Consider the following 14,665-nt stretch of genomic DNA (forward strand, 5'->3'; position numbering starts at 1 on the left):
AGATCTGTAAGTTTATATTTTTACAGTTGAAACTTCACAGCAAAAAACTGTGAAGGTAAAAAAAAAAGTCAAACCTTCATTGTAAAAACAATGTGAAGGTTACATTCACAATGTTTTGCTATGAAGTTTCAAGTGACAAAAAATAGTCTCACGTGATTAACACTCTCCACAATAAAATCGATTAATCAACCTTTCATAATTATAAAAAATGAACAAAATGAAAAATTATGATTGGTTGAATAAGATTTGTATCGTTTGTATACATAACATAGTTTGTAAAGTAACTCTCCCCTCTCTCTCTCTCTCTCTCTCTCTCTCTCTATATATATATATATATATATATATATATATATATATATATATATATATATATACTCACAAGGGTTTAGAGTTTAGGGAAGTTCAAACAAAAACAAGATCAAAAATAAGAAAATAGTCAAATCACATGTGATTTTATATGCGATAACGGAATACAGTCAACACATGAGTAAGCGAACGACCTAATTCGTCATTACTGGTTGTGATCAAAGTCATAAGAATCACAAGTGATTTTAATGTAAAATCAAATTTGATTAAATTATTTTCATATAATATTATTTAATTAATATTCTATAATAAACCAGGGAACATCTTATATTGAAAACCACCCAATGGTTTCAAAATTAGAACAAGAATAAGAAGCCAAAACTCCACCCCTTTCTTAAAACCAAATCATCCAATCATATTTTGCCATTTGGAATATATATACCAAATATATTGTTATTTTATCCACTCTTTTAGAGGGAATACATGCTTTCAACCTTTGCTTTATTTAGCAATCACATCTTTTGATTATTCAAATTAACTTTTAATTTCATAAACCCTCAACCTACTTTAACTTGATTCTTATTTTGGATAACGTATTTTAATTTATTTTTTATTTTAGGTAATGTACTTCAACTTGATTTTTATTTTGGATAATGTACTTTTAAACTTTCATTTTCATACTTGAAATGTAAAATTTTAAGTATTTAAGTACCCGAGTAACTTGTTGAACCATTAACCAGTTATTATATTGATGTGGCTTTAACTTGATATTATTTGTTGAAGTAGTTAGTGACATGAATTTTTTTAATCTAAAATTAGTCTTCAATCGGTTACCGAGATACTTAAATGTTTAAAATTTTACATCTTAAGTACTAAAATAAAGGTTTTAAAAATACATTACCCAAAATAAAAATCAAATTAAAATACGTTAATTTTTCATACAATTTACCCTTAATTGACAACTTTCATAAATATATTGATAGTATTGAAGTAAATCAGTTATTACCCGTTTTTCTAAAATGTTTTATTCTCCTTTTAATTGTAGTTTCATTTCACATATTATCGCATTTCGATTAATTATTATGATTTATTAAATATTAAAAAATAGAATATATTTTTTTTATAATAATATACATGCTTCATCAAAATGATTAAAATAACATTAATATTGAATATTAAAATACATAAAATAAAGATTTATCAATATCTTTAAAATAAAAAATCAAAACTCTATAAAAAAAATTACATTGAATTTTAATAGATATTTTTATTTTAAAAATTATAATATTGATTATATTATTAAAATATCAATATAATAAAATATTATTTCTTTCTTATAAACATTTAATATGTTTCTTATTAATGGATTATAACAAAAATAAATAATTATTTTTTACAACTTCTTTAAATTTGAAGAATTTCATTCTCTCTATCATGTTTTTTTCATTTTAAAGAAAGTTTTAAGAAATCTGTTAAAGTAAATTTGTTCAAAAACTCCAATTTTGAGAATCTCTTAGAGATGCTCTTTAGAGTAAAAACTACAAATTTGGTCCCTATGGTTTGTTGAAAATAACACTTTCTTTTAGATACATAATATTTATATACGACAAATGCAACAAATAAACTCACACCCTCGGTTAGGTTTGAAGCCCTAACCTCCCAAGATGCCAAAGACTACGATATCGCTAGGCCAAAAGCTGTTTGGTGAAAAAAAAAATAACAAATAACATTTTTCGTCCCTGCAATTTAAAAATTACAAGATTGTTATTCTTTTTTATAAAAACGTCCAGATTTGGTCTCTCCTAACAATGGTTAAAAATCCCTTTAAACGAGAGATATTTTCATCATTTTATTGCGTTTTTGGCCTTTTACTCAATCAAAAACCACATTAACCAAAATCATAAAATCGATTTTGATTGGGTAAAAGACAAAAAAAAGATTAATAAAATAACAAAAATGACCCTCATTTAATGTAATTTTTAACAAACGTTAAAGAGAGAGACCAAATTTGAACGTTTTTACAAACCACAATGATCATCTTGTAATTTTGAAACCACAAAAACAAAAAGTGTTTGACAAACCATAGGGACCAAATTTGTAGTTTACACTGTTTTTTTTAACTTCATCGTTAGTAATGCTTACTTTCATTAATTTTTCTAATTTTTTAATTACTCAAGAAAAATATGACACGACTTACAAAACGACAAATTACATGTTACAGTTTAACGTTTTAAAATACACTTTTTGAATGCAAATTGCATGAAAAAATAACGTATTTTAATTTGATTCCTATTTTGAATAACGTACTTTCAAAACTTCTTTTTTGATACCTAATAAACGTTTGAATCATTAACTATTTATTCTAATAAACCACAATACATAAAAACTAATTTTAGATTAAGATATCCATGTCATAACAAATAATACCGAGTTGGATATCACATTACTTGTCATATCAACATGGTAACCGGTTAATGCTTCAACCGATGATTACCCAGTTACTTAAATGTTTAAAACTTTATATCTTAGGTACCAAAATGAAAGTTTTGAAAGTATGTTGCCTAAAATAGAAATCAAGTTAAAACACGTTACTTTTTTATACAATTTGTCTTTTTTAAAACATGATGTACACAAATTTTAAATCTAATAAAATCCCATTAATATGAAAATCCAACTAACCAAATATAATATAAAAAACTAATTATACAAAAAGAAATGAGTTGCCACCTTCTTGATTGAAATGGATTGAGAAATGCACTACACCTAGTGATGGCCCAATTTCTCCTCTATTTCCCCTTAAAAAACTATAAAAAAAAGACCTCCACTTCTAAAATCTAAAACGAATCCAATATATCTCATCTGGCAGGTAAAGTCTAAAAGAGCTAAAAACATACGCAGATCTAACTTAAACCAGACGAACCCTGTATATTTTATCTGAAGGTAGGGTCTGAAAAGGTTATAATGTATTCAGATCTGAACTCTGTTCTAACAACAATGTAGGAGAATGCAAATACATAAAACCCAGCAAGGAAGGTGAACCATGCATATATAGATATAAGTGGCACTATTCCATGCCCATAAAGACTCCACCCAATACCAAAACTCAACTAAACCTGACCCGTTCTGAACCCCAAACGCACCTTTCACCACGAAAAAAGCAGCACCCGGAAACCCGACCGTTAACAAAAGCAAATTAAAAGCGGAGTGGGCTTTACCTGCTATCTTCCATGGTTTAATCATCAAGCACATCGGGACCAAAATTAGAGCTCCAATTTCTGCGGTTGCAAAGTTTATGACTGACATTAGACACAGGCCGATGAACAGAGATGATACCGTGACTGATTTCAGAAGAACCCATTCTTGAAGATGGGTGGAAGACCCGAAGAATGAGCGAAGTACAGCAAGGATAAAGATTGAAAGGGAAGCCCAGATAAGAAGGCGGGATGTTGGTTGGCATTCGGGTATTTGATATATGAAATAAGGAAGTAATGAGACGATGGCTCCCCATAAATGAACGAGAAATATGGTTTTTGTTGGGTAGAGCCATCTCCAGGATTGGAAGGGTTCGGAAGATGATGATGTGTGTTTTTGTGAATTGGGGTTCGTACTAGTGGCATTGGAAAAGAGAGAAGCGGCAACCACGGGAAGGGGAGCAACAAGGAGCAAGAATGCTATCATGTAGACCCCGACCGATATAAATTTATTTGAAGATGTTAAGAGGTACAAGAAAAAGGATTGGTGAAACTTTTCTAGGAGGTTATTGACCGAACGTACGACTCCTTCGATTAACCTGCATTTTAAAAATAAAGAGTTATGGGTTGCAAACTAGTGGATGAAGCATGTATTGTTTCAAGTCCCTAAAAACCGATCACCATGCAAAATAGCAAACTTAGGGGTTGCTTACTACCTGCTTACCGCCTCTTACCTGGTTAGAGGTGTCTTTGTTTACCAAGCCCCTCTTACCGGTCCATGATGCTGACTGAGATGCTTAACTGGTAAGCTAAGGGAGGGACCCTTAGAGATTGTTTGGTTGATTTCCCATCAAGACTTGTATGGATAAAGTTGTTTGTGTGGATTAATCCATCATTATAGACCGTGAAGGTTTTTGTTTCAGAGGGTTTTCTCATAGATGGAAGGAGAGCGTTTTTTAATTGGGATGAGCAGATTTGGAAAGAAAAAAAAAGCTTGACTTTCCGCATAAAGCTTCCCCACAAAACCTTAGTAAATAAGCCACCTCCTATATCATTAAGCCACGGCCAAAAAGTCATGTATAGCTAACCGAATAAGTTGCGGGTCCCATTAAGCTCATTAATTAGTCAGTGATTAGTGCTTACCCAGACTGCACTCTTACCTGGTTGGCGTTTACCGAATTTGTGTTGGTAAAAGGCCCCCTTAGTACGTCCGCTTGACTTAATCCCACAAGCAGATTAATGAAGATTGTTCCAATATGTGCAACAGTAAAAAAGTTCCACAGTTGTGCCCAGGCTTGCCAATTTTGAGCTTACGAGAAAGTTAAAAATGTCAGGCTGTATGACATTAGTTATAAGGGTAGCAGACTCTTAAGAATAAACCAAACCCACCCTAAGGTAGGCTTGGATAGAGCTTTTCAAAGATCAGATGTCAAAAGCTCGATGGAACAAATACTATTCCTCAATACGGTGTCTAAATGTGTTGGTTGTTATTCCAATTCATGCGATAAAAAATAATATTCTCTCTTTTTTGATAGTGATATTGCTATTAGAGTGCGTCTGGTACCCGGATAGGACAGAACAGAACAACGCTTGGTAAGATGGGATTAAACAGAACAGGACTGGTTATGACCAATTCACCCCTAATGAGTTGTTTATATCTTTTCTATATGGGAAAATTGCACCAAAATGGAACCAACTTTCACCTAATTACTATTTTGGGGAACCAACTTTAAAAATTGTCATTTTGGGGAACCAACTTGCACCTGATTCCTATTTTGGGAAACCAACTTTCAAAATCGTCATTTTGGGGAACCAACTTGCAAAATAATTATAGAAAAATAACTAAAATTCGTTTTTTTTCCAAAAAATTAATGCAATAAAATCTATTTTTCATTTCAAATCTCGTTTTTTTTAATTCAAATATCAAATTGAACATTTAAAAAAAATCCAAATTAGCACAATAAAAATTATTTTTTACTAATGCAAAAAAAATCAATTTAATAGAAAAAAATTAATTGATGCAATAAAAAATAAATATTAAATATCATATTCAATATTTTTATATCTAACCAATTGCATCAATTAATTTTTTTCTATTAAACTGATTTTTTTTTGTGGTAATTTGGATTTTTTTTTAAAAATGTTCTATTTGATATCTTAATTAAAAAAACGAGATTTGAAATGAAAAATAGATTTTATTGCATTAATTTTTGAAAGAAAACGAATTTTAGTTATTTTCTATAATTATTTTGCAAGTTGGTTCCCCAAAATAGGAATCATGTGCAAGTTGGTTCCCCAAAATGATGATTTTGAAAGTTGGTTCCCCAAAATAGGAATCAGGTGCAAGTTGGTTTCCTCAAAATGACGATTTTGAAAGTTGGTTCCCCAAAATAGGAATCAGGTGCAAGTTGGTTCCCACAATTTTGAAAATTGGTTCCCAAAATAGGAATTAGGTGAAAGTTGGTTCCATTTTGGTGCAATTTTCTCTTTCTATATTTTGATTAATTTATGTAAGTTATCAAGTTATAGTAAAATAAATATTTTTTATAACAAGATGTATCAGTAGAAATTTTTCGTCAAGATGATTAAAATAACACCAAAATATGAAGTTTATTTAATTCCAAATTTTATTGTATACCTTTTTTATATTATTTTTTTATTACTAGTATTAAATAAGTTACATAAATTAACCATAATATAGAAAACGTATAAATAATACTTTGAGGATACTAAAGTGAAAGTTTAAAGATGATAAAAAACGATAAATAAAATTAAAAGAATGGATAAAATGTGAAGAGGGAGATGTATTTGATGTTTTAGAAGAGAATTATGTTTTATTTTGAGAGTATATTGGTAAAACATAGGCTTGTTCCACTTATTCTACATTGTTCCATGGGGTGGAGGTAGAACACATCCACTCCACCTTGTTCTTGTTTGTTTCACATAGAAGTCATGACAAACGTGGAACACTGATCCCTTGTTTTGTCATGTTAAGTGTATCAAACGCACCCTTATTGCACATTACAGTAATCTCTTTACTGCTTTTCTTCTAGTTGTAGCAAGATTTATGTAAATATTTGCTTCTATTTCCATCTTTACATATAAATTATTCGGTAGGCATGATGAACACCACTGCTGTTATTCTCGGTTTTATGAGAATTTGGATATCCAGAAACACGCTTATCTCCAAAAAATTCCCCATCATTTATCAAGAAATGTTATGCAGATTTACTCCAAACTTGTCGAGTTGATGAAAAAATTTTCAAAAATAAAGTGTCTTCTAACTTTGTTAATCCTAAGGCATTTCTGTTTTTGGTAAGCAACATCTTACAGTGACTGCCCATATCCTCCCTATTGATTCCTTTCTGAAGGCTGAGAACTACAATCGGGTTCATCTGTTAAGGTGGATACAACTGATTCAGTTCTGAAGAAATAATTTAGACCTCCTCAACTTGTATCCTTCTAACGTCATATTTCCTTGCTTTTCTTCTTTTAATTCGGTTCATGCAGGTTTGTTTTTACACGTAATATATAGTGTATATTAGTCTTGGGGGCAGTTTACCAAACCCTTACCGGGTAAGTGCTTACTGGTGAGTGTCATCACCCTCACTTACCTTAACTGGTAACATTCTCGGCCATCAAAATGAATTGTGGTAAGCATCTTTTATCCAGTAAACGCTTACGGGGTAAGAGCCTTCTCCCTCACTTACTGGGTAAGATTCTTGGTCCTTGCATGCTTACCTGTGAGGCAAGTGGCAATCGGTAACTGCTTACCCAGTAAGAGTTTGGTAAACGGCCACTTAGCATACTTTTTTTTCTGGACCAAATTATGAAATTCCATGTCAGGTTTCTGGTTTCTTTGGATATTTTGTACTATTTTGGGTCATGGTATTCCATGAACATTTGCTTCTAGTTCCCTAGGTTAAAGATCATACTCATCCACTGTGGATCATGCTTTGGAACTGAAAAAGAGACCATTACTTGATGTTCGAATTTAGTTTTGGATGGTTCAATTATATGATTAAATTTTGACGACACTTTGCAGTTCATAACGGAAAAAAAAAATACTAGCCAGCATGTAGCATGGTAAAAATATAAAACCAGCTTATATGATAAATCACAATGAAGTTCATACCTGCCACCTCGAAACAAAAACTCCGTTTGTCTGGCTTTATTACTAGAAGATAGCTTGGGTGAAATCTCTAAAGTAATTGCATCAACTTGATAATCACGGAAAGCTCCATGGGAACCGGTGGGGACACCTATTGCCTGACATAATGAAAAGAGAAATATAGTAATCAACCCAAAAATCCTTGTTGTAATACCAACCAGCTTCATCTGATACGAATGTATATCCATTTTGTTTGGGGAATTAACTAAAATAGCCATTCTCAGATGTTGGTTTCATCTCTTAGCCATTTCTCTTCTAAACACACCAAAATGTAGCTAGGTCCGCCAATGACAAGTCTGCAATTTCCGGAGGGTCCACAGTGTAATTTTTTTTCTTCTAAACCAGGTATGCAAATGCAGGGACAAAATCTGTAAATTAGTCACAACAACTCCGCAAATTGAGGGCCTATATCTATTTTACAGACCTGCACTAGCAAACCTGGTTCAGAAACTTCCTTTTTTTACACTTTGACCCCTCTGCAAATTGCGGACCTAGTGACATTTTGGTGATTTTAGAAGAGAAATGGCTAAGAGGTGAAACCACAAGACGAAAATGGCTATTTAATTAATTTCCCATTTTGTTTTCTTTCTTTTACTTCCCTTCTTGATGTTGTTTTGTTTTGTTTTCCGCTGTCCCTCCCATTATGCTTTCTTTCTTTTTCTCTTTTTCCATTTAGGAAAGACAACAAATATTCTTGGATCCTGCCATAATGGTTCCAAATGAAGGTCAGAAAGACAACTAACCTGGTTATAGAGCGAACTGACAAGAGTAGCACTGCCTTCAACATACTCCTGTACCGGGATACCAAACTTCCATTGAGGATTCAAGCTTCTTGCAATTTTCCCTACCGACTCTAACATCTCACCAATAAAATTCAGCCACTTCGAATCAAGCAAAGACACGAGTTTCTCCACCTTTACACGAAGACCCTGTCCATGCACAGCCAGATAGCTCACAACGTTTATAAGGTCAAGATTTGGCATTTGCCCATTAGATGCCTCAGCATAAATTTTTAGTGAATCTTGCTCGCCTTCTTCACCAGTGTTTGCAACCTTAATTACAAAGGCAGCTGCCATTGTTCCAGCACGTCGGAAAGTATCAGATACTTCTGTTTCCACAAACATATCCAACTTTGATCCGTGCATACCACTGGCTCCACGACAGTTATCAGCATGCAGCTTCCCATGGCCACCAAAAGAAGGAGTATGATAATCTCTTAGCCAAGCAGCAACGGAGTTATACTGTCCATACTGTGAGTCTGCGGCTAGCCATATAATATCTTTGGCTAGCCAACTAACTTGAGTCAATAATGAAAACACCGAGTACGCAATCCCTAAAGATAGCACCTCACTCTGAGTAAGATTTACAGGGTTGTAAGGAGTCACCAGCACAATGGCTTCCTTTCCATCACCCCGTGGAGCCCTAATAATTCCTATAGTATTGGTAGCATATGATTGGCAAGTCTTGTTCACAAGGTTTGCTTCTGCATCAGGACTGGTAAAGAAGTAAAGAGGGTGGAAATTGTTTGGTTGAGTTTGGAACTTATGATAATTGACTTCTCCACCCAAATTCGACATATGCAGTGCTATCAGTCTTGGGAGTTCTCTGCATTCACAGATGAACAAGGCAAAATTTTCTTTCTAGTCAGACTTGTGACCTTCAAAAGACCAACTAAATACATGGAAGGAAGCATGTGAGGAGGATCCACATACATGCCCATGTTCCAAGACTTCAATTTCGGGCTGGTTAGCTCATTCATAAATCTGGTTGCCCCAGAAACATCCTGATCGGAGAGCATGGGAGTGGCAGAACCTGTGAGATGATCATATGAGTTTGACAGTATCCAGGAATATAAGACCGGTATATCCGTATATGCCATGGGAAAAAAACCATCCAAGTAGCAGTACACAAGTTACTCCAACCACATTGCCATCTCAGTTTTAACTTTGATATCAATACACCTTTCTTAAAATCAATCTTAACAGTTGTAAGTAGCTAAAACATTATAAGACAGATAATTAAGCTATTAAATGGAGAAGAACAATGTAATAACTAAGAATCCTGAATTACAATCATCAAACATTAAGAATGAAGATCATTCAATAAAAAGTAGCTAGCAACAAAACTTAACAAACCAAAACAAACATAGCAATCAGGGAGGACACAATGTAGAGCATAAGGTGGCCTGTGCCACCGTATTGTTCATCCATCATAGTGTAAAAAAATTAAGGGTCGTGAAAAGCGCCATCATATTAATGTGTTGTATGGCACCGTATGTATTTTGAAACTACAATGAGAATAAGTTTTCTTTGGTAGAGTTGGTTTACAAGGCTTCTCTTCCATCCCATACCCGAGTTCGAATTCTGGCAGTGTCATTTTCTTAGTCTAATGATGCCACCGTTTGAAATTCTTTCCCTATATTTGTTTCTTATAATTAAATGGTGCCACTGTTGGAAATTCTTTCCCTATATTTGTTTCTTATAATTAAATGGTGCCACCGTTTGAATTTTTTTCCCTCTGTTTGTTTCTTATAGTCAAACACCGTTTCGCAATTTACCACCATAGCAAAAGTTCACACAAATCACATATACGTGGTTCAAAAAAACTTGCCGAATTTAACTACATATCAACTGAATTGAAGAAGTAGTATTATGATGAACTAACCAGGCATTAGAGCATTTTCTGAAACGTAGGTTTTCTTCGCCAGAACAGGTAACAGTAAGAGAGCCAAAACCCCAGCGGTGCAACAAACAACACTACATACACAATAATCAAAACAAAAACTACTCAATCCATTCTTCATCCATTAACAAAACCTCTAAACCTAATTATACGTACAAAATCTTATAATACTGTGAACGAAAGTGAAATTGGAGAAGCAGTACCTAACTAAAAAACTGTGAGCAATAATGAAGATACCGATTCGGATAATCGGTCGATGCTTCGGTTTCTGTCCATCAATCTCCGCCGTTGAAACCATCGTGATCTCGAATCGGAGCGACCGGCGACGAGCTCTTTTCGGCTATTCGTCTGAGAAATGCTTGGATCTACGATGAAGTTACCAATGGTAAAGGAATGAAGTAAATCGAATTACAAAACCTTACCTTAAACTATGGATACTATGCAACTTTGGTCCTTCATAATTTTTTTTTTGCATTATTGCCCTTAAATTGACTATTGTTTATAACAAACGTTAATTATCTTCGTTTTCCCTAAACGAAAAAAACGCTTTTTTGTCAAGAAGCCATTCTCGACCGTTGATAACAACAAATGGTATCTAACTGGATTAAAATACAAAACAGTAGTAACATAAATAGTTTATGAAGGACTAAGATTGTACTATATATTTAGGTATAAAACTGTAATACATTTTTTTCAAATAACTCAGATATTTTTAGAAAATCCCTTTTGACCTTGCAGTTAAACTTAACCCTTGTTTAATTTTTATTACAGTTTTCCGACATACTGCAGAGCTGTCGATTCTTCCATAAGCTCGTTTGCAAGATTTCATGGTATATGGTACGCTCCCCCTCCCCTCTTTGTTTTCTTAAAATCGTGATTCTGACATTTGCGTTATTTTTCCGTTTGATCTTGCATCAATCCGATTTGGAAAACATTCGAATTGAAAGTCAATCGATCAGTATTTATAATCGACAAAGATTAGGTTAGATTTATTAAAATCCGGATTTCACTGTTTACGCGATTATGCGGTTTGATTATGCATCGATCCAATTTGGAAACTATTCTAAATTGAAAGCCAATCAACCAATATGCAGATGTTATACGCCATGTAAAATTTAATAGAATCTGAAATCACACACGATCTTGATAGTATAATTACATGATTTAGTAAAAAATTTAATTTTTTTATGTGTGATCTTTAAATTTGAAATATATATAGAGAGAAAAGGACTCAAATTCATACGAAAACAATAACTAAATAAGAGAATGAAAGAATGATTGAATCACATGTGATTCACGCGACATTGGCCGCTATTGAAGATCGACGGTCACGTCGTCCACACACACTTACGTTTGAATGTTATTGCAAAATCACATGCAATTTTGCATGTGAGTTGGTCGTTTTCGTGTTTTTTTATTTGATTATTATTCTCGTTTGAACCTTCCTACATATATAGGGTTGGGTTCACATGAGACCATCTTATTTTCGTGACACCACAAAAAATGTTGAAACTATACAACAATCTGTTGTGAATGTACAAAAAACAACGAACCTTCACAGCAAAAACACTGTGAATGTTATCTTCACAACCCGTTATAATGTTTTTGCTATGAAGGTAAAGTGTTATCACTCAAGGGTCTTACGAAAATAGTCTGGTCTCATGTGATCCAACTATATATATATATATATATATATATATACTATATATATATATATAGAGAGAGAGAGAGAGAGAGAGAGAGAGAATTATAGAGGAATGATCATGAGAAAAGTTAAACATCATGCGAGAAAACAATAAATGCAATATCATATATGATTACACAACCTTTGGGTGTGTTTAATCATCTATGATTAAACGTCTATGACAATGTAACATGTGTTTAATCATATATGATATCACACTTCTCGTCTTCTCACAAAGTGTAGCTTCTCGTTTCAACCTGCGGTTATATATAATCAAATTTTATATATATTTTGAATTGTTGATCGTAATTAGGGGTGAGCAGCGAAATCAGGTACCCGGCTATGGAACCAGAACCGCCTTGGAACCGCCGGTTTCAAAACCAAAACCGATATGAGTGGTTTCGGTTCCGGTTTTTAAAATATGGAACCGATTGAGAATGGTTCTGGTTCCGGTTCTCAATTTTTCGGAACCGTTACCCGCCGGGTACCCGGTATTTTTCAATAAAAATAATTGTTATTTTTTAATACCAAATTTATATTAGGTTTACATCTTGAAATCACGTCGTCATCTTCATTTTTCATCTAAATTTTTTATATAGAATGATTCGTATTTTTTCAAATTGTGTGTTCACTTGGATTCACAGTATGTAATCGTTAAACTTTGAACATTTATCATTATCATATGTAATCGTTAAACTTTGAACATTTTCTATTAGTCTAATATGGTTTGTAATCGTTAAACAATATTTGTAACCATTATTCTATATAATTAGTATTATTTGCTTATTTATTTAGTATTTTGGAAATGTTTTATTTTGTATTTCTAAATAACAAAATTTTAATATTTTAGAAAGCGGGTACCCGGAACGGGAACCGGTTCCGGTTCCAAAAATTTATGAACCGCTCTAACCGGTTCCGGTTCCAATATCTCAAGAACCGCCGGTTCCGGTCAAAAAAGTGCGGGTACCCCTAATCGTAATTGCTTACCTTCCCACTTTTCGCTAGGCATCCAAGGACATTCTTTCAGTAAATAGAGCTCTTTATTCATGGCGTCACTCACGGCTGTTCACCACCGCAAAGCCACCGTCGCCGCCGCCAGGAAAAACCCATTTTGGTGGCTTGAAAGACGAAGATCGCATTTTCACCAACCTTTACGGTGTCCATGACCCTTATCTCAAAGGAGCCAGAAGACGTGGCGATTGGCACAGAACTAAAGATCTGGTGATCAAAGGCACTGATTGGATTGTTGAAGAAATCAAGAAATCCGGTTTACGTGGCCGCGGTGGTGCCGGATTTCCGTCCGGCCTCAAATGGTCGTTCATGCCGAAAGTCTCTGATGGCCGGCCATCGTATCTTGTGGTCAATGCCGATGAAAGCGAGCCCGGAACATGCAAAGATCGGGAAATTATGCGCCACGATCCGCATAAATTGTTGGAAGGTTGCTTGATTGCGGGAGTCGGGATGAGGGCGATCGCCGCTTATATCTATATTCGGGGTGAATACGTAAACGAACGGATTAGTCTTGAAAAGGCTCGAAAAGAAGCGTATGCTGCCGGTTTATTGGGGAAGAACGCTTGCGGTTCAGGTTACGATTTTGATGTCCACATTCATTACGGTGCCGGTGCTTATATTTGCGGGGAAGAGACTGCACTTCTCGAAAGTCTTGAAGGAAAACAAGGAAAACCGAGATTGAAGCCGCCTTTTCCAGCAAATTCGGGTCTTTATGGCTGTCCATCGACTGTTACGAACGTGGAAACGGTTGCGGTTGCACCCACAATTCTAAGGCGTGGGGCCGAATGGTTCGCGGGTTTCGGGCGGAAAAACAATTCGGGGACGAAATTGTATTGTATATCCGGTCATGTGAACAAGCCGTGCACGGTAGAAGAGGAGATGAGTATGCCGTTGAAGGAGCTAATCGAGCGGCATTGTGGCGGTGTTAGGGGTGGCTGGGAGAATCTACTGGCGGTGATCCCCGGTGGTTCATCGGTGCCGTTGATTCCGAAGAGTGTGTGCGATGATGTGTTGATGGATTTCGATGCACTAAAAGAAGCCCAATCAGGATTGGGAACCGCGGGCGTTATCGTGATGGATAAATCGACGGATATCGTTGACGCGATTGCCAGGCTCGCATACTTTTATAAGCACGAGAGTTGCGGTCAGTGCACGCCGTGCCGAGAGGGCACGACGTGGCTATGGATGATCATGGAACGTTTGAAGATCGGGAATGCAAAATTGGAGGAAGTCGATATGCTTCAAGAGTTAACGAAGCAAATCGAAGGGCACACGATTTGTGCGCTCGGGGATGCCGCGGCTTGGCCCGTTCAAGGTCTCATTAGGCACTTTCGGCCCGAACTCGAGAGACGGATCAAGGCGCACGCCGATAGAGAGCTACGACAAGCGTCTAAGTGAATTAAGCTTTTTTTGTTGACGACGTTTGGAACGAAACATTTCGATCGTTTAATAAGAATGTTTGACGTTGAATATGTGTTTGTGTAAAGACTGATTTACGATGTCCAAGGTCTAATAAAACCAGATTTTGTACCCTGCTTGTTAACTTCTTAATAGTTCCATTACGAGGTATTATCTGAATTGTTAAGAGATGAATCTTGTGTGACAAAACAAAGTCTGCCT

At 34.9% G+C, this 14,665-nt stretch overlaps 2 protein-coding genes across 4 annotated transcripts; one reads left to right on the top strand and one right to left on the bottom strand.

Moving 5' to 3' along the window:
* Window positions 1-3,247: 3,247 nt before the first annotated feature.
* LOC112511985 (glycosylphosphatidylinositol anchor attachment 1 protein) lies at window positions 3,248-10,676 on the bottom strand. Of its 3 annotated transcripts, XM_025117753.1 has the most exons (7): window positions 10,554-10,667; window positions 10,333-10,424; window positions 9,381-9,480; window positions 8,583-9,273; window positions 8,412-8,459; window positions 7,633-7,766; window positions 3,248-4,096 (listed from the first exon to the last, which is right to left on the bottom strand). In XM_025117753.1, the coding sequence occupies exons 1-7, from the start codon at window positions 10,646-10,648 to the stop codon at window positions 3,292-3,294; spliced, it is 1,965 nt and encodes a 654-aa protein (XP_024973521.1). In that variant the 5' UTR covers window positions 10,649-10,667; the 3' UTR covers window positions 3,248-3,291. The 3 variants fall into 3 exon arrangements, with proteins under 3 accessions (XP_024973521.1, XP_024973522.1, XP_024973520.1); XM_025117754.1 differs by having other exon boundaries at window positions 8,412-9,273; window positions 10,588-10,676; XM_025117752.1 differs by having other exon boundaries at window positions 8,412-9,273.
* Window positions 10,677-10,720: 44 nt separating this feature from the next.
* Window positions 10,721-14,443, top strand: LOC112513064 (NADH dehydrogenase [ubiquinone] flavoprotein 1, mitochondrial-like). The gene is made up of 3 exons (XM_025119186.1): window positions 10,721-10,735; window positions 11,122-11,187; window positions 13,040-14,443. Exons 1-3 carry the CDS (start codon window positions 10,721-10,723, stop codon window positions 14,441-14,443), a joined length of 1,485 nt encoding a protein of 494 aa, XP_024974954.1.
* The last annotated feature ends 222 nt before the right edge of the window (window positions 14,444-14,665 follow it).

The sequence above is a fragment of the Cynara cardunculus genome (genome assembly GCF_001531365.2).
Source record: "Cynara cardunculus var. scolymus isolate 2C chromosome LG 5, CcrdV1, whole genome shotgun sequence".
Classification (NCBI taxonomy): Eukaryota; Viridiplantae; Streptophyta; class Magnoliopsida; order Asterales; family Asteraceae; genus Cynara; species Cynara cardunculus.